This window comes from Mytilus californianus, unplaced genomic scaffold (genome assembly GCF_021869535.1).
Source record: "Mytilus californianus isolate M0D057914Y unplaced genomic scaffold, xbMytCali1.0.p SCAF_17, whole genome shotgun sequence".
Classification (NCBI taxonomy): Eukaryota; Metazoa; Mollusca; class Bivalvia; order Mytilida; family Mytilidae; genus Mytilus; species Mytilus californianus.
In genome coordinates, this window is record NW_026262659.1 from 622,899 (window position 1) to 644,012 (window position 21,114).

The following is a 21,114-nucleotide window of genomic DNA, read 5'->3' on the forward strand; positions in this document are numbered from 1 at the left end:
ATACCTAATAAAAAGATGCCCACTTCGTTCTTTAACCAGCAAGATTTTCAGATGACTTTAATCTTAACCTCTCTTCAACCATGAATTCCCATACTAATACTTAACCATAATCAGCAGACCTTAATTGTATATCTTTTTGATTCAACAGAACAACTTCAATTTCTATACTTTAATTCCCTTATCTTCAGAACAATACTCAGATATCTGCTCTGTTTCTACCATAACCAAAACCTCATGACCTTTTCATTAATAAAATCTTACTTGTGTGTCTGCTTGGCCTTAATGGTGTGTAAACATCTTGCCTGGAATTCAAATACTCCTCCTCGGCCCTCTTGGCCTCAGCTGCCGCTAGGGTGGCATGGGGGTTCACCAAGCTAGCGATAGGGTGAATCATCTTCTTAGGTAACGCTATGGATATGTTTGATGACTGAAACATAGAGACATGTGTAATATATTGTTCGGTCTATAGTATAAATAAGTAATGAAATGTCAGCTCAACTTACTATGTACTCAATAATAATCTCTCCTTGTAAACCTCTAAATGCAAAACAAATAATACTTCAATCCAAGTAAAAAAATTCTTTGTTTAAGCTTTAATGTTTTGATAAAATTGTACTTATATAATTACCTGATCTGATAAAACTTGATCTCTCCTGAAACTTGCCGATGGTGTCCTACCCCTAGACAGTTTTCTCCGTGATTCGTGCATGTCTGAATCGTCAGGTCCAATTGTAACTTCTACTTCAAACTCAGGTCCCTCATCATCATCCTCATTCTTATGACTGTAGTTAATCAAACTGTCAATGTAGTTTGGACTGACTGCTGAACCATCTATATCTTCTCGTGGGGATCCAGGGGGCGTGTCACCACTATCACCAAGAGAACCAGGAGATTTGTGTATCTGTAATCAGGAGAATATTATATGAGTACTCACTGCTGTACAATCTATATCTAAATAAACCATGTGGAATGTCTCCACTATCACCAAGAGAACCAGGAGATTTGTGTATCTGTAGTAAGACAGGAGAACAATTTACTCACTGCTTCACAATCTATATCTAAGTAAACCATGTGAAAGTCTCCATGTAAGGTGGTATTGTTACACGACTTACTAAAGAAATAATTCATCCACAGTTTGTGAGAGGTTAAATAAACCGTGGCCATCATGAATCATTTTGACCCTTATAGAAAAATTCTGAACTTTTAGGATATCTTTTCAAAACTTACCCAGATGTCAATATCAATGATATCGATAATATCCACATACCGGTAATATGGAATCAATATCGATGATCAGTTTATATATCTTTGATATGTAATATTTGTTCCAATGGAAATAATATAACATAATATTTCTTCCACTTGGATTTATATTATGAGGAAACTTCTATTTCATGACAAGATGATTGGTTGAACTGTAAACAATTTTTCGATCGTATATTTACAAGGCCATCATTGTGGTCACTTCTCCAAATTTGAACAAGGTATTACACACTGTTTACTAGTATATATAGTGCAAGGGATTGGATAGACAAGATTTAATGTTAACTGTTTACCTATTTAAAACAAATTTCACTGACTTGTGAAGTGTGGACATGGTTTTGTAGGTGATAATTAGGTAGCTAGTATAAACATGATTACATAACTATGTCAAACTATGTAAATTAAGGTAGAAAAACTTATCATAACACACTCAGTAAATGTCAAGATGAATCAGGGGAAACATAAACTGTTGACACAGAAATATGTCTGGCCTATTTCTAATTTTGATAGTAAAATGCAAATATTGGTGGCCTTTGTGTCATCATCGGTGGCGATGATGTCGTCAACAATTTGTTACAGTTAGTGTGATTAGGTCAGTTTGCAGAAAATTAAAATGTTGATATTGATTGGATATCATCAATATCATTGATATCTGAGCAAGTTAAACAGATGAATCACAACTAGAGAAGCTAAAGATACCAACAACTGAAGCAGATGAACATTTGAACTATAGAATTGCCAATATTAAATAATGTTGTCCTGACATTTGTAGCAGAGGAAAATAAAGTACAGATCAGTTGAGAGAAATTTTGGATGTCGATATTAAACAAATTAAACAGATGAACTATGAGAAACTTAAATATCAATATCAAATCAGATTTGTTGATATCATCAATATGAACACTTGAAACAGATGAATACAGAGTAAGCTAATTTTGAAAACTGAATCAAACTTTTCTGACACTTTATCCTAATCAGGACTCTCTTCAATGGGCTAAGATATTTCTTTTTTATTGTTTTGTATATAAATCTGGCTGTTAGTTGTCTCATTTGAATTGTTTTACATTTGTTATGTCACAGCATATTATAGCTTGCTATGTGGTATGGGTTTTGCTCATTGTTGAAGGCCATACCATGATACGGAGACCAATAATTGCTAACTTCTACATCATTTGGTTTCTTGTAGAAAGTTTTCTCATTGGCAATCATACCTCTTTAAAAAAAATATAAGGTGACTGTTGATATCAAAATTCAATTATCGTTAATATTGTAGCTAAATTTTGTCTTGGACATGCTTTGGGTTAGACTGGCCGAATAGTTTCAAAGTAGAAGATCAAAATGTGCCTTCCTTTATGTTGGGCATACCTTAATTCTCTAAAATGAGGTATCTTCCTGGTGTAAGTGTGTAAGAGGGATATTGGTCAAAACAAAGTTAACTTATATTCTGACAATGGTATCTTAGAATGGTTTAGGGGGCCTCGGTGGCCGAGTGGTCTAAGTAGTTACTACTGTAATCACTAGCCAGTCAACACTGAGGTTGTGAGTTCGAACTCTGCTCGTGCAGGTGCACTCGACTCCAATCTTAATTGATTAGGATTGTCAGTTTTCCTATCGAGGGTCGGTGGTTTTCTCCGGGCACACCGGCTTCCTCCACCAATAAAAACTGGCCGCCACGAAATAGCCCAAAAGCGGTGCTTAAAAGTGGCGTTAAAACACCAAAAATCAAATCAAATCTTAGAAAGGTTGACAAACCAACATAGAAAGCAGCCATTAGATGCTCTATAATGGCATGAATTAAGAGTAAAGTTGTTGTAATTAGAATCAATTGAACTGACAATGGTATCTTAGAAAGGTTGACAGACCAACATAGAAAGCAGCCATTAGATGCTCTATAATGGCATGAATTAAGAGTAAAGTTGTTGTAATTAGAATCAATGCAACTGACAATCATAGATGTAGAGACAGTATTGATTTATCATATTGTTGTATTGAGTATCAATTAACACATGAATGCACTAGTCAGTCACTCATTAATCATAATTATCTATATAGTTCTTCTAATTACACCTGTCTCAAACAGTTTTTTATTTTGTCCTCTAGTTCTTCACAGAGTCATAATCTTCATCAGTAATAGTTGATTGTCTATTTTGTCACTGAAGCATACCTTTCATAACAAATGTTTATTTTCTGTCTTATTCTGTTTTAGTTGAATATATAAATGTCTATTGATAATTTGTACAATACATATAACTTACTATAGAGAGAATTTATTTACTCCAATATATATATATATAATGGTATAATAGTTAAATGTTGAGAGTCTAAACGCACTGTCAATTCTATTCCATTATTTCTACTTCATTGTAATCATAATTGTTCATATTTACACTATAACTATTACTATTGACACAAGATTCCTTGTAAACACAGTGTACAAACTACACCGACCATTAATCCTGATATAACGTCCAAGTAATCACCAACATCGTCTCAAACTTAAAATAAATCATCTACATTTCTCTCTGTAGGTAGACCAAATTGTAAAGAGAAAAATATAATAAATTTCAAACTTAGTAAAGAAAAATAAATGTTGGGTTATCACCGGTGAAAATTAATCAAGCAAAAGTAGTATACCTGTCACAGATATGAAATCACCTGCAATCTTAGTTATCATGCATTCTCACTTTAGAGGTTCCAAATAGGAAATAATACAAAGTTTATATCCTTGTAAATACATAATTAAATCCTTCAAATGATTAAGTTTAAACAGAAGTCATTTCTAAAACAAAAGCAGGGTTAGGATCAATGGATTCATTTCATTGTACAGTAAAGGAACTTTAAAGTCATTTAATGATTTTCTATACTTCAATTAATTTGAACACCCCACTGACTTTGAGTAATTAAATATCTCTATATTTAAATTTTTTTATAAAAAATGAAATCAATAATGGCTTACAGTCAAATCTAACTTTATAAGCTGGGCATCATTCAATGTTGTTATCCTGCAATCAGTCAGCTATTGTACAAATGACAGGTATAGAAATAAATGTTTGCTTTTTATGTACTTGTACAAATAAATTCTCCAGTTATCCTGCTTCAATCTTATCTAGAGTGAAGGGTAATGTTTAACATAACTGTTCATGTGATGAAAATTTTAGACATTGCAATTACCAGTATGTGTTCAAAAAGATAAGCATTTGGTAAACAGGAAGTTAAAGAGTGATACATCTGAAAACTAATCACACAGTATATTTCATGGGACAGACGGACAGACAGTGGTAAAACAATATGCCACCCTCTTTCAAAGTAAGGTATAAATATTACATACAAGTGTCATGAAATTCGGTCAAAACATTCTCTAGCTTGTGTTCTTCATGTGGACTGATGGACAGATGGAGGTTCAAATAATAGTGTACCATAATATATTCTATCTTTGATGGGCATATAAAAACTGCTGACCTATAGCTAGTGTAGTGTGGTTTTTTATCAGACAATTTTATTTCAGGAGCAAAACATGTTCGCCATTTTATTTTAATTCTTTTCTTGTACCCGATTATTATTTTCTTTAAGGACCAAAGGAAAATAATGCCCATTTAAGACTGAGGAAAATGCATTTTTTTGAGAATCTCAGACACTTAAATTTCATCATAATAATCATGATAATAGAGAAAAGGATAAAATCAAGAAATATGAATGAAGAAGACAAGATTTGCTATGTCATGACATCGTTTGATGCCCATATTTCCCGAAACTGTTGAAAAATACTGTTTTCTGCATTTTGAATCCATATTTATTTTGTGGAAACATTGGCTGTAGTAAAATGCAATCGAATAATTTAAAAAAAAAACTTCTATAATTTTTTTTACATTCAACCACCAAATATTAAGTTGGTTTTTTTTCTTCAGGTTGGCCCACATTTTCCAATCCAAAATATACTCAAAAAGAGATAAAAAAAACAAGGAAATCAAAACATTTTACACCAAAAGACAAATTTTGTAATGATTTGTTGCCATAATAAGTGGACATATGTGAAATTTGTTTTTAATTTCTGAACTACTATTACATGTACTTTAGTCATGTTTCTAGTGCAAACTAGATATCATTGAGATGGGAGCTATCTCTGTGGGCCCCGCTCTGAATAATGTGTGGTAAAAAATTTGTATCTTTATCATTGGACATGGGGTTGTCAACTGAAACCGAAGTTTATGACCTTGACCTTTGACCTAGGAAGTTGTACATACATTATGACACACCCTCTGGTGTTGGTTTATATACATGTCAATTGTCAAGTATAAACTTTGAAATCATAACGGTTCTCAAGATATAGAGCGGACACGATCTTTACCATAGGACATGGGGTTGTCAACTAAAACCAAAGTTTTTGACCTTGACCTTTGACCTAGGAAGTTGTACATACATTATGACACACTCTCTGGTGTTGGTTAATATACATGTCAAGTATAAACTTTGAAATCATAACGGTTCTCTAGATATAGAGTGGACACAATTTGTTACGGACGGACAGGCGGACAGATGGACGAACAGACTGATCACTATAGGGCGTCCTCCATTCGGCGGGGCCCTAATTAAAAGATCATGTATGGTAAGATTGTGTCCAAATAATTATGATGTCTTAGAAGGCTATTTTAGTTTGTTGCTGTGATGCCTTCCTATAATAATGTGCCAAAGCAAAAATCATTTTTTGGAGAAGGTAACTTTTAAATTTCAGTAACATTTTTGAGCCAATGATGGAGCCAATGATTGAGCCAATGATGGAGCCAATGATGGGCCTTATTTTCCCTACTCCTTTATGCTAGGGGATATTATTGTGATTTTTTCTTAATGAAAACCTCTCAGAAACATTTTTCCACTTTACAGTATTGTTATATTATTTGAGAAACTGATAAGAAAAGGTAGCACTAGTCCATTGTGAGCTAAAAAAAACCACATAAATAAAACCAATACAACTGATTCTACCTGTCATTCTCTTCCTCACCACAAACAGATCATCAGTACTTGCAAGGTATTTACTTCATTAATTCTCATCCATATAAAGTATAACAAAATATGCTACTCTTGAAAAATCCATTACCTTTCACATTATAGGATGAACTTCATGTAACTAGTCTTATATACATTTCCTAAAACATCAAAGGACAAACAAGGCATCATGATACTATGACACTGAAGGGTTGAAGGTCAAGGTCATAGGGATGCAAAAAAACCACCATCAAATGATTAATGAATTTATTGCAACCCTTATAATGAACTTAGCTCTTGTTACCTCCCCTTTATGCACATCTTAGTGCCCATTGCATGTGTATGTCTACAAATGTTCAAATTTCATGTAATCTTGCTAATAAGTGTGCAGTGTTCTCCCCAGGATTTTCAGATAGCACCAGGGTAACGCGTGTGGACAGCTTGGTAAAATGGTTTGTACAATCAGTTGTGTCGTGTTGCTTGCCTATATTTCTAGTTACCGTAGTTTTTATGTCTTTTGTTTTGTTTTAACACTGTGGTACTGTGTTATGTAGACATTGAGTCAGAAAATTATTGGTAAAAGAGAAGTAAATCAAACAGTTTGTATACTTGAATATCTTGTGAAAATAAATAAAACATGATTCATTACTAAATATTCATCTAAATAATTACTGTATAGTAATTAAATCTTTTATAAAATCCATGATCAATAAAATTAAAATATCATTTAAGAGAACAAAAATGTTCAATTTAAAAAACTTTCTAGTTTCTAGATAGAAAATTGTTGTATATAAAAGGATTCCTGTCATAAGGAGATATAAAATTAACAAGAACTAATATTGTTTTATTATTAGAACCAGTTTCTATCTTAAATTTTAATAAAAAAAAAATTTCATAAAATTTAAAACATTTTGCCATAATTATAAATCTCATGTAAATATTAACCTTACTTGTCTTTGGTGATAATCAAACATACGGTAGATACACAGACTAAATACTGCACTAAAATCTAAATCTTTATTTGGCATGATCCATTTAAAAAGAATTCCTAAATCTATCCTAGGTCTATAGATCTATAAGTAACCATATTCAATGTCAACAACAAAGTCTCCCTATTTTCCCGCCTAAATGACAGGAAGTAGATATAAATAGATTTTTAACATGTGCTTATGGATATTGTTTGCAAAATTACTTCTTTTATTCATTAATTTTGGATATAGATATTCAGTTTGAAGGTACAGTCATGCATTTTATTTATATAAAATAGATTGCAATTAATTGTAAATAAACTTGAATTAACTGGGTCATGTGATATGTACAGGTCAGATGTCTGTCCCCTTTAAATAATTTGTTGACAGGTACCACAGGGGTTCCCATTGATAGTAAACCCGGCAAATAGTAACAAACTACTGTGCAGGTACTTAAGTTTAATACCCGGCTATCATGCAATAACTATGTCATAATTAAAGATAATTTTGGCCATGGTTTAATGTAAAACGGACATCGTGAATTTTGATAATCGTACATGTATATTTCTGACAAGGAGCGCTTGTTCTAAGTGCTTCATAAAGATCAATTATCTGTAATGAGCCAACAATTTATTATGTATAAAAAATGTTCCAGCGTGTGTACAACTATCGGCACTGTTTGTGTACAAAGTATTTGCCGACTTGTCACAGGTCCGTGCTTGGGTGGAGAGTGAAGCCATAAAATAGTTGTCTGTGATCATAAAATTTTGATCTCTTAAGTAAAACACAAAAGAATCATGTTACAAATGTTAATAACATAGATTAAATCCAATCAACAAGGTTAACCTCTTAAAGTAAATCGATCACGTGGTGTAAACAATCTGGTTTGAACTGGTCAAAATTCACCTGGAATTTTATACCGCACGGAAAAGATTTAACAAGTCGTTCAAAACTTTACCGATTTACAATTTTTTAACTGAAAATTTTAGCACCAGGGACAAAAAATATAGCACAGCGGTAAGACCGATAGTGACAACTCTACAACAGATTAATCCATCGGATCACCAGCAGTGATGGTGATACATGGCTGTGTACATTCTGTATATACAACTCGTCTAAACATCAGCCCAACAATGTTAGATCTGAAAATTTGCTTTTGCAAATTTTTAGTTCGAATCCCGGCGAGGGAAGAACTAAAAATTGGTAAAGAAAATGGGGAATGTGATAAAGAGACAACAACCTGACCATAGAGCAGACAACAGCCGAAGGCCACCAATGGGTCTTCAATGCAGCGAGAAACATCACTGCTGGTGATCCGATGGATAAATCTGTTGTAGAGTTGTCACTGGTTCAGACGTACTTATAAATATAATTATTTCTGTGACTGTATCTTGCATTAATTTGTAGGATCCTTTACAATAGATATTTCAGCTGATCTGTAACAATTCCATCTTCATGCCTTATATATCATGTACTGTATTACAACGCTAGATTAAAACTGACGAGGAAAGGTAACACCCGGCCACCGAAAACTTTATAATTTGAAGCCTAGGTAGTCGAGTGGTCTAGCGCGTCGGATACAGTGCAGGCGATTTGGTGTCACGATATCTCAGTAGCATGAGTTCGAATCCCAGCCAGGGAAGAACTATAAATTTGCAAAAGCAAATTTACAGATCAAACATTGTTGGGCTGAAATTTAGACGAGTTGTATATACAGAATGTACACAGCCATGTATCACCATCACTGCTGGTGATCCGATGGATAAATCTTTTGTAGAGTTGTCACTGGTTCAGACGTATATATATATATATAATTATAGGTGTAAAAAAATAATTTTCACATGTGCAGATATATATACATGTATTCATAAAATAAATAGTAAAATAAGTAAACAAGTTAACAGTTCCAGTCAATTTAGGATAGACTCTTGAATTTTGAAGAGTCGAAATAGGATGAACGGATCATATAAACCCATAGGCAAATATAATACAAGCCCAATCGAAAAAATATAAACAAGTCTAAATTGAAAACAACGTTCAAACCTATGTTTGCGTTGGATAAAAACCGTAATTTTTATATGTGTGCATGCAAAACAAATTTCTTGGTAGAGGGGTCTAAATACAGCACAAACAACATTTTCCAAAAGACCAAAATAGTGAAAAAGTATATTTTAACAAAACGCATTTGACTAGCAGGTCGAACAACGGATGTTCTTAAACCCTGCTGACTGCCATTGGCGATTGCCAAATAAACGGATCACCAGATGTAACAAGATGGATCTTAACTATTAATTTAATACCAAACAGAAAACAATAAACTTGCGGAAAAGATGGTATACCGCAAACAAAAGGTGAAAAAATTAGTACACCATATCCGGATTTCGATAATTAACATGATTAATGTCTCTTCAGTGATGTTAGGAATCGAGACGGTATTTGGAAGGCCATATAATTTACCTCAATTTAGGATAGACTCTTGAATTTTGAAGCGTCGAAATAGGATGAACGGATCATATAAACCCAAAGGCAAATATAATACAAGCCCAAACGAAAAAATATAAACAAGTCTAAATTGAAAACAACGTTCAAACCTATGATTGTGTTGGATATATGTATGTACATAGAGTGTTTCTAATCTGAGAGGGACATATAATTGCAAAACAGAAAACAGACATAAAACACTCTACTGAATGTAAGAAATCATGACTTTTCCATAATTTTCACCTTTTATGTTAATTTGAGGGAATTAAAGCCTGGAATTTATTAAATAAAATTCTAGGCTATTAAAAGTTATCAAGATAGAATGGCAACTCTGTTACTGACTATAATGGCTAAACAAAACGGTTTCTTTTTAATTTTCAGCGTAAAATAATAATTACCTGGAAATGTTGTCCAGCAAGGTGAGATCCTGTTTCACTAATGGAGGGACCTGGTAGGTCATTCAGGAAATGTTGAAGTGATGACATCTTATTATCTCCCTCTGTAAGGTAATTTGTTGACAAATAATCATTTACATAATCTTGATTAGATGGCAGAAGGTCAAGGTCAAAGGTTCCCGTTTTATATGGAGATTCTGTTCTAATAGATGGAGTCTCACAGAAAATTCTATTTTTAGATCCATCAGCTGATGCTAGTCTCACTGTAGTTGTCTCTACTTCCTGTTGTTTAGTAGGGGCGTGTGTCTTGGTACTCTTTGTTCGTTTAGCAGAGGCTGTCTTTGCACGTGGTGCCGCAGTCTGAGTCTTACTGGATGCAGAATCTTTTCTCTGTTTCCCAAATCGCTGAAAAATCATTAAATCTTATTTAATTTACCTGGATACAAACTGCTAATTTAATATTTGATTTGACATGACAACAGCAACAATCCCATTGACAGAGTGATTAAAATGAACAACAATTTTCAAAAATGACATGCATAATCAGGTTAATTAAGTGTTGACTAAGTGATATCCTCAAAGATAGTCAGGGTAGTTAAACACATCTATAGTAGAAGACAAATAACATAATCAGGTTAATTAAGTGTTGACTAAGTGATATCCTCAAGGTTGTCTGGGTAGTAAAACACATCTATAGTAGAAGACCCAATAACATAATCAGGTTAATTAAGTGTTGACTAAGTGATATCCTCAAAGGTAGTCAGGGTAGTAAAACACATCTATAGTAGAAGACCCAATAACATAATCAGGTTAATTAAGTGTTGACTAAGTGATATCCTCAAAGGTAGTCAAGGTAGTAAAACACATCTATAGTAGAAGACCCAATAACATAATCAGGCCAATAAAGTGTTGACTAAGTGATATCCTCAAAGGTAGTCAGGGTAGTAAAACACATCTATAGTAGAAGACCCAATAACATAATCAGGCCAATAAAGTGTTGACTAAGTGATATCCTCAAAGGTAGTCAGGGTAGTAAAACACATCTATAGTAGAAGACCAATAACATAATCAGGCCAATAAAGTGTTGACTAAGTGATATCCTCAAAGGTAGCCAAGGTAGTTAAACACATCTATAGTAGAAGACACAATAACATAATCAGGTTAATTAAGTGTTGACTGAGTGATATCCTCAAAGGTAGTCAGGGTAGTAAAACACATCTATAGTAGAAGACCCAATAACATAATCAGGTTAATAAAGTGTTGACTAAGTGATATCCTCAAAGGTAGCCAAGGTAGTTAAACACATCTATAGTAGAAGACCCAATAACATAATCAGGTTAATAAAGTGTTGACTAAGTGATATCCTCAAAGGTAGCCAAGGTAGTTAAACACATCTATAGTAGAAGACCCAATAACATAATCAGGCCAATAAAGTGTTGACTAAGTGATATCCTCAAAGGTAGTCAAGGTAGTAAAACACATCTATAGTAGAAGACAAATAACATAATCAGGCCAATAAAGTGTTGACTAAGTGATATCCTCAAAGGTAGTCAGGGTAGTAAAACACATCTATAGTAGAAGACCAATAACATAATCAGGCTAATAAAGTGTTGACTAAGTGATATCCTCAAAGGTAGCCAAGGTAGTTAAACACATCTATAGTAGAAGACCCAATAACATAATCAGGTTAATAAAGTGTTGACTAAGTGATATCCTCAAAGGTAGTCAGGGTAGTTAAACACATCTATAGTAGAAGACCCAATAACATAATCAGGTTAATAAAGTGTTGACTAAGTGATATCCTCAAAGGTAGTCAGGGTAGTAAAACACATCTATAGTAGAAGACAAATAACATAATCAGGCCAATAAAGTGTTGACTAAGTGATATCCTCAAAGGTAGTCAGGGTAGTAAAACACATCTATAGTAGAAGACAAATAACATAATCAGGTTAATTAAGTGTTGACTAAGTGATATCCTCAAAGGTAGTCAGGGTAGTTATGTTTTGCAAATTAAAATCTTTCATTTTAAATTTTGATATCATCATTTTCTAATTGCAATATTTCATCTCACATGTTGGTGTAAATATTGTTCTACAATCACAATTAGCCAACAGATAAATTTCTTAATTTACAGTACATATGGGTCAATTTAATTAGATTGGCACTAAAAATTGTAGTCCCCTTGGATAGGTTTCACATTCAATGTTCCCTTTCCCCCCAAATTAATCCTGTCCCCTTTTCCTGAATGTGACCTAACGAATTAGACTTATTACCGGGTTTGTACTAACATGAGCAACACGACGGATGCCACATGTGGAGCAGGATCTGCTTACCCTTCCAGAGCACCTGAGATCACCCCCAGTTTTTGGTGGGGTTTCCTGTTGCTCAGTCTTTAGTTTTTTATGCTGTGTTTTGTGTACTATTGTTTGTCTCTTGGTCTTTTTCTTTAGCCATGACATTGTCAGTTTATTTTCGCATTCTGAGTTTGAATGTCCCTCTGGTATCTTTTGCCTCTCTTTTCTCTTCCCCCGAAAAAAATTATCATCCCTTTTCTAATCCGGATCAAACATTTCAAACAAAAGCTTTGTTGTACCTAAGAGTTTTGCTAAGAAATTCTATTTTAAGATAAAGAAGGAAACGTGTTGTTTCTGTGTACATTGAAGGTTTTTTATACTTACTGGAGCAGTATGAAGAATATGTTTGTTTGAAGTGTACCAATGATGGACCTTAATTAATGAGTCTTTTTGTTTCATTGAAGAAGTCCTGCAAATGAAAAATAATATTTTCAAAATAATAGAAAAATTAGCTATTCCTGTTCAAGAGCAGAAATCATAAAAATATTTCTTAGAGAGAATCTATAGTTGATGATTTATTTTCATCTTCAATACACCAACTCACTGCAGTCCACAATAGAATTTTTGAAGAAATCAAAATAAAATAAAAATTAGTTTTCGGTAAGCTTAATGTTACTCTCAACTGACATGCTTAGTGCTTTTAAAAAATAGAATACCCAAATCCCACAATACCATTTGTTTATTGAAGAAAGGAATTTCAATTATATCCCCTTTCATATGTTGGACCACGATTATTTTCCTTTATAAATATCTTCAGGTAGTGTACCTCAGCTGTGTAAAAAAAAGTTCATCAACATCCATCTGCTTTTTTAGAAGGAGTTTGGTTACAAGGTACATGAATAGACAGACTGATGGACAGGGTGTTTTATATATAATATACCGAAAACACTTTTTAAAATTGAAATACAGGGATACTAGTACAACAGACCTAACCACAAATCTTTAAATCTTAACTTTTCAAATTTTAATTTGTCTACGAAATATTTTTTACCAGAACAAAGATGTCAATGTAATGAATAAAAGAGGATTTTGTCAAACAAGCTGTTTTGCTATATTAACAATATCAATGATATAATAGTAATACTCACTGTTTTACTTCACACATCATTTTTATCAAAATATGAAAAAATCTGGTGTCTTGCTGGGCCTGTACCCTAAAATAAAAAAATCAATAGATAATTATCACATCATAATATGTGCAACAATTTTTTTTTAAATCAGCTCAAAATAATGGCCTGACAAAGACTATCTGTAAGTGGAACGGCCATAATTTTGCCAAAATGAAACCAATCTGACTGAAAATCGAAACCAGTAGCTGTTACTACATTCCATTAATAATAAATTTAATATCTGCATAATTATAAAAAAAAACCTAAGCTACTGGTTATGATTATGAGAACGACTATATGCCCTGGCCAGTTAGAAGTATAGAAAGCTATATTCCCTTACACTGTTCAACAAGAGTTATCTTTCCCTAGCCAGTCAGTGGTATAGAAAGCTATATCTCCTTACACTGTTTCATACAAGTTTTTTTTTGTTGACACCAGATCTCTCTGTACTGTCATTAGGTCCAAGACCATGTTTATTCTTCAAAATGTCATGTATATTATTGTAAACTTTCTAATCAGAACAAATCTAACATCAAATACCAGTGAGATGAGCCAATCTTAAATCTCTGTGTTGTGTGAGATGATTTTCTGGTTGTAATCTTTCTAATATGGACAACAACTTACATTAAATCTTTGGCTTTACCAGTGAGATGGGCCAATCTTAAATCTCATTGTCGTGTGTGATGATTTTCTGAGTGTAATCTTTCTAATATGGACAACTACTTACATTAAATCTTTGGCTTTACCAGTGAGATGGGCCAATCTTAAATCTCTGTGTCGTGTGAGATGATTTTCTGAGTGTAATCTTTCTAATATGGACAACTACTTACATTAAATCTTTGGCTTTATCAGTGAGATGGGCCAATCTTAAATCTCTGTGTCGTGTGAGATGATTTTCTGGGTGTAATCTTTCTAATATGGACAACAACTTACATTAAATCTTTGGCTTTACCAGTGAGATGGGCCAATCTTAAATCTCTGTGTCGTGTGTGATGATTTTCTGAGTGTAATCTTTCTAATATGGACAACTACTTACATTAAATCTTTGGCTTTACCAGTGAGATGGGCCAATCTTAAATCTCTGTGTCGTGTGTGATGATTTTCTGAGTGTAATCTTTCTAATATGGACAACTACTTACATTAAATCTTTGGCTTTACCAGTGAGATGGGCCAATCTTAAATCTCTGTGTCGTGTGGGATGATTTTCTGGGTGTAATCTTTCTAATATGGACAACAACTTACATTAAATCTTTGGCTTTACCAGTGAGATGGGCTAATCTTAAATCTCTGTGATGATTTTCTATAGCACCATACATGTCTTTAAATTCTCTTATTTGCATCAACTGTAATGATTAATTCTTATTGTCAGTCTGTTAAAACATATCTACATGTATTTAAAGAAGAATCATAAAAACTGTAATACAAATGAATTTCTATTAATTACAAATGACATATTAATGATGAAATAATCAGTTCTGCACACTATAACATGTCTACATGTGACAGTTCCGTACTGTTGAAACTCTCTAACATATCTACATGTTAAAAGTTGATTATTGCAGAAAAATGCATATACAAACAAGTCCTACCAATACTGTACAGTAAAAAAGTCATGATGACAAATGCTGATAAAAAGAACTTATACAGAACTAAATATTAAAGAAATCAGCACTCTATTCATCTAAAAAATAGGGAAAGACTAGAACTGGAGCAAATTTAGTCAAATATGAGTTGTTAACAAGGGATAGGAAACAGTTATATTTACCAATCATGACAAAAATTTGTACCCTTATGACCAAAATATAATTTTAAAAACTTGAGTTTCAAATTAAAAAAGGGGCCTCGGTGGCCAAGTGGTCAAAGTAGTTCTACTACTGTAATCACTAGCCAGTCAACACTGAGGTTGTGAGTTTGAACCCCGCTCGTGCGGGTGCACTCGACTCCAATCTTAATTGACTAGGATTGTCAGTTTTCCTATCGAAGATCGGTGGTTTTCTCCAGGCACTCTGGCTTCCTCCACCAATAAAAACTTGCCGCCACGAAATAGCCCAAATGTGGCGCTTAAAAGTGGCGTTAAAACACCAACAATCAATCAATCAAATTAAAAATATTGGGTCATTTTGTTATCAAAGTCACCAGCATGCAATACTCAGCTGTGTTACATGGTAAATCATGGCATTTAAATAATTTCCAATTCATTAGTACTCAGCCTAACATGGCTTGGAATAACATCTTTTAACTAAAATACCAAGATGATAATAAGATACTGTAGTATACTTGGTCCAATCCTATTTGACATATCTCATATACAAAATACATATGTGTCCTTACCCTGGATTTACGTAAATCCTTCAGTCCATTCTCCAGGGCCCCAATCTGGGATTGCAGTATCATTGTTCCCATTTTTTCCAATAAATTGATTACAATTTACAACCCTGAAATTAAATATTCAAAACATAAATTCACAAGACAAAATACACTTTTTACATGCTTTATTGCTTACCAATATTTGCTTACAGAAATTAAGTCTAAGGAACGAGAGAATTTCAGGACAGGCTATATATATCTGTATCCCAGTCCACCCTTGGGATGTTAAAAAGTTGAACATATTAATACAAGAGTTAATGTACATGTGTGAAGTTTAATATTGTACCAGTCTGATTGTACATGTAAACATTTGCTAATGAAATCATGAACTTGCCATCTTTGAAAATACTAAGAATGAGTTTTGTAGCAACAGGTGTATTTAAAATAATAACTAATATAAATAACAACAACAATATCTTTACAAAATTCTATGCATTCACTTTTGATTAAATTTGTTTAAACAATGGGTTCAGAAAGGGTTAGATTGCCAAAGAATTAGAGAAACATGTTTTTTTATATTTTTGCTCATTTATATGTTTCGGAGTTTAGTGTGACGTCCATTTTTGGTGAACTAGTATTACATTATTGTTTAGGGGCCAGCTGAAGCCCGCCTCCAGGTGCAGGATTTTCTCGCTGTGTTGAAGACCCATTGGTGGCCTTGGGCTGCTTTCTGCTCTTTGGTCGGGTTGTTGTTTCTTTGACACATTCCCTGTTTCCATTCTCAATTTTATTATATAGTTATATATATGTAAACGAAACCAAATAAAACTTTCGTGTACTCTTTTAGAGTGATGCTAAAATTTTAGTTTGAATCAATGACTTGGGAGTATGGCAGGTAGGTTACAATAATGACCTTAAATCTATTTCTTAAAGAATGATCAATAAATGGTATGGTTAAGCATTTCAAATAGTTTTCTGTATTTAATTCAATTTTATATTTGCAAACATCATACTACTTTGTTTATCTTTTAATAAGGCCGGGTTTATACATATTACTCGGCTAAATCAGAATCCTTGGTTTAAATGCTTCATTTAGTTATCGTGAATAATTAAATCTACAATTAAGCTGCTACTACTGGGTATTATTCTGTTTCAGCTTATAATTTTAAATTCTGCCTAACTGTTTACGTATCAACTGGACAATTTACTTATATCTAGATTTTATTTATATAAAATAAGGAGATATGGTATGAGACAACTATCCAAAATAGTCCAAACGAAGCGGTTTAAGCAACTATAATCCACAGTACACCTTCAACAATGAGCAAAACCCATAATGAATAGTAATCTATAATTCTAAAGCCGTATCATGACAAAATGTGAAACAATTCAAACAAAAAACAAACAAAAAAACTGCCTGATTTATGACAAAACAATAAATCAAGAATAAATATGACAATCAACCACCTCGGCACCTGACTGGACAGGCACTCTAGAATGTGAGAGCTCAATCCTCCACTAACTTGGGACAGTAAGTGGTATTACAGCACATATAAGAAGCATGTTCTCTCACACAAAAGTATGAATAAGTATTGAGTAAACATCCAACGGAATTATTCAATAAGTATAAAGAAGTCATAAACAGTCTGATAAAAGCATGGTTCATTGGTTGTAATGTAGGTAATTTGTGCTCGGGTTGATACTTGAATATGGTTACCTGTTTTGTTTTGTACAATTGTTGTCTTATGGAGATATGAAAAGCTCATCAGAGGTTATGATATGTGTACCGACTTAAATAACTTTTACTTGGCTTGAGGACCGCCCGAACCTACCAAATTTCACAACAGTCAACAGTGAACAGGTGCCCGTCAACTTATTTAGCCCCAATGTTCCATTTATTGAATCTCTCAGTGTTTGAGTTGTTTGTGGGAACAACAATCAAACAATTCCCAGTTATAATAAATCAATTATCCCACCTTTATATACATCTTTTCACCTAATGAACATTCAAGCGTAACTTGACAACAGGGAAGCTTCATCACGTGGTTCAGTCGGAAGTAACTTCCGAAAGCTACTGTTCCCGCCAAAATGTAGATTAACGTCAAAACGACCACCTACATATAAAACACACCTTTCAATCGGTAAATCGAACACGAGCGAGGACACTAGTCCGTTAATCTCATTTTACGAACAACACAATGTTTGGAAATTCTAAAAAAAATGTAAACTTAATAATTGACGTTCTACCATTTTGCCTAACAAATTTAGATAATACTAAACACGCATCTATTTATAAACTCGCTTAAGAACTGGCATGATCCTGGGAACAGTATATCTATGTATATCAATATATATGTTCCTGCATGATCACATACTTTTATATAACATAGCAAGATCTGATCAGTGTTCATTGTATTCTGGGACTATTGCGGCTTGTATAGGGTATATTGGGATACGGGATATTTGCCATTTTAATTTTAGGGATATGGGATATTTGTCCTAAAAGTAAATGGGATATGGGATATTGATGCATTTTTAAGGATATTGAATTTTGAACATGAAAAAAAATAAGTGGAATTTAAAAGTTAAGTACAGAAATATTTACATCTCACTTGATAAAATTGCCCAAAAAAATTAATATATAAGGTCATTTTAGTGCTTTGTGATTTTCATTGAGTTTATGAAATTATGGTCGTTTTATTTAAAAGTCATCCAAACCCACCCAAGCAAAAAGTATTAATCTATTTTCGATATTTATATGCTCATATGTACTGATAATTTTAAAAGTATTTATTTTGCTTTCCATACTTCGTTCCTTATTGTTAATTTTCCATTTTTGGATGGTGATGTTCCTTTTGCACTATCTTACGGTGTTTGTATATCACAACTCTTTCGCTATGACCGTGTCTATTGTAACGTTTTTGGATTTTAATGAACGTAATCTATGTCTCACTGGTAAATTATTAAATCAGAGATTTCGTTACCACAAATCACTTAACATCTTTACTAAATTCTTCCGTAGATATAAAGATTTGGTTTTGAAGTTTGGTTGTACCTGTAGAAAACTTATTTCAAACGAGATAGCACATCCTCATTTTTACGGAGATGTTGTTTACCGTGCCATTGGATGTTGGATGTGTAATGATTGATAATTTAGTCTTAGATGCATGATTTTTTTTATTAGTTGTTATTGGCTTTGAACTAGCTGTCAGTAACTGCGAGTACTCTCAGATCTGTACTTAGTGTCTTTTTGTTGATGGGATGCACAAGTACTCGGTCACGTCCACTCTGTATTTTTGTTAGATGTTTTTTCTATTTGTATCCATCTGATGAGTTAAGCCTTTTTCAACTGATTTGTATAGTTCGTTCTTATGTTGTATTGTTACACCACTGTCCCAGGTTAAGGGGAGGGATGGGATCCCGCTAACATGTTTAACCCCGCCACATTCTGTATGTATGTGCCTGTCCCAAGTCAGGAGCCTGTAATTCAGTGGTTGTAGTTTGTTGCTGTGTTACATATTTGTTTTTTGTTCATTTTTTTTTATACATAAATTAGGCCGTTAGTTTTCTTGTTTGAATTGTTCTACATTTGTCATTACGGGACCTTTTATTGCTGACTATGCGGTATGAGCTTTGCTCATTGTTGAAAGTAGTACGGTGACCCATAGTTGTTAATATCTGTGTCATTTGGTATCTTGTGAAGAGTTGTCTCATTGGCAATCATACCACATCTTCTTTTTTATATTATATGCCCATATGCATTGATAATTGTCTTGAAATAATCATAGATTATACAGTGTTGTCAATATTTTTGTTTATTTTGATGCTTTATATGATTACGGGATATTTTCTGGTGTTTCACCTCTTATTTTTTACGTGCCGAGGATCTTCAGCGGTCTCTATACGTTTCAATGATTGTAATAGATTATGGACCAAGGGTAGTCCGAGATTGCTCTGATGTGCAACGGTTGTTTTGCCAGACAAGCTGGGGCCGTGGGACGTCAGAGCACGTCCCATATCAAAAAGTGGATATTTAGCCGTACAAAATGGATGCCCTGTTTGAATTTGAAATTACCTCTTAAATAGCTTTTTAAAAGGTTAAACTAGAATTAGAATTAGGACTAAATAATCAGTGTAATTTTTTCTTCTATTACTGGTGTTTTGAGGAAGGAAATTAGTAAAAGTAACAAAAATATTGTGATCTATGAATTTCATAAAGTTCAAGATCACATAGTCAAATTTTGTGTTTCTTTGCAAAACAAGGGCTGTGCAAATTTTGCTTGCTGTAAAAATATTGCAATAGTTAAGTTTAATGTACGTGCATTAGCAGAAAGCTTTCTTGTGTTAAATTTTGAGTTTTTGAACTTGCATGCTGAATATCCACTTTTTGATATGGGCGTGCTCTGACGTCCCACAGCCTCAGCTTGTCTGGCAAAACAGCCGTTGGATGTCAGAGCAATCTCGGTCTAGAAACAGGGTTGCGTCCTTCTGTTCTTTCCAACATAGGTTAACGTGCAGGATGAAGTTTCTTATCAATGAAAGAAGAATGCTATCAAAATGAAATTTTACAGACATATACATCATGGTTTGAACAATTAAAAAAAAATGTCTGAAATAAGACCCCTTACACCAAATTGATCGTTTATGATCACATGAAAAGTGATTGTTGTACAACGCTCTAAGATGGAACACTTCATCTTTTGGACACATTTTCTTATTTAACAATGGAAGTATGCACTGTAAATTTCCTTTACCACAGTTTTTTTTCTCTTTATATTCTAGTTCAACAAGGAATATAATTTTAATCAAATGTTAGTATTTTGAAAATAGATAATATAATTTGATCATTTTTCAGTCAAAATTGTTGAAGTTGAGCCAAAATCCTCATCAGAAGTGATGATGAGAAAAAAATGGGTTTGGGAATGAATTTATAATGATTTTTTGGGATATTTCAAAATAGTTTTAGGGATATGGGATATTTGTATAAAATATTTATTGGGATATTAGGGGTAAACATTATAGGGATATGGGATATTGGGATAAAAACTTAATGGGATATGGGATATTGATACCCCCCTAAACAAGCCTCACTATTATACTAACAGAATTAGTTAGTATAATAGTCCCAGTTGTATTTGAAAAAAATGAGAATGACAATGTCTGCCAAATTAATGCGTGTATCATTGCATAAATATGTACTCTTTTTTGGGGGGGTCATGTAACATCACATGTACTGTGCCACTATGGCGCTAGCAGA

The 21,114-nt window shown here is 33.3% G+C and overlaps 1 protein-coding gene across 12 annotated transcripts in view; it reads right to left on the reverse strand.

Annotated features, from left to right (window-relative positions):
- The window catches only part of LOC127726199 (uncharacterized), an 88,941-nt gene extending 71,035 nt beyond the window's left edge, over positions 1 to 17,906 (reverse strand). For 9 of the 12 annotated variants that reach the window (XM_052233491.1, XM_052233490.1, XM_052233488.1 and 6 more), the window contains exons 1-8: positions 17,690 to 17,891; positions 15,882 to 15,985; positions 14,793 to 14,893; positions 13,530 to 13,595; positions 12,766 to 12,850; positions 10,091 to 10,492; positions 629 to 901; positions 262 to 427 (exon numbers count right to left, since the gene is read on the reverse strand). In XM_052233491.1, coding sequence (XP_052089451.1) covers positions 262 to 427; positions 629 to 901; positions 10,091 to 10,492; positions 12,766 to 12,850; positions 13,530 to 13,595; positions 14,793 to 14,893; positions 15,882 to 15,953 — 1,165 coding nt within the window. In that variant the 5' untranslated portion in view covers positions 15,954 to 15,985; positions 17,690 to 17,891. Of the gene's footprint in view, positions 1 to 261; positions 428 to 628; positions 902 to 3,518; positions 3,711 to 3,897; positions 4,009 to 10,090; positions 10,493 to 12,765; positions 12,851 to 13,529; positions 13,596 to 14,792; positions 14,894 to 15,881; positions 15,986 to 17,689 lie in introns of those variants that run through there. The other 3 variants (XM_052233484.1, XM_052233495.1, XM_052233493.1) reach the window with 3 other exon arrangements.
- Positions 17,907 to 21,114: the final 3,208 nt, after the last annotated feature.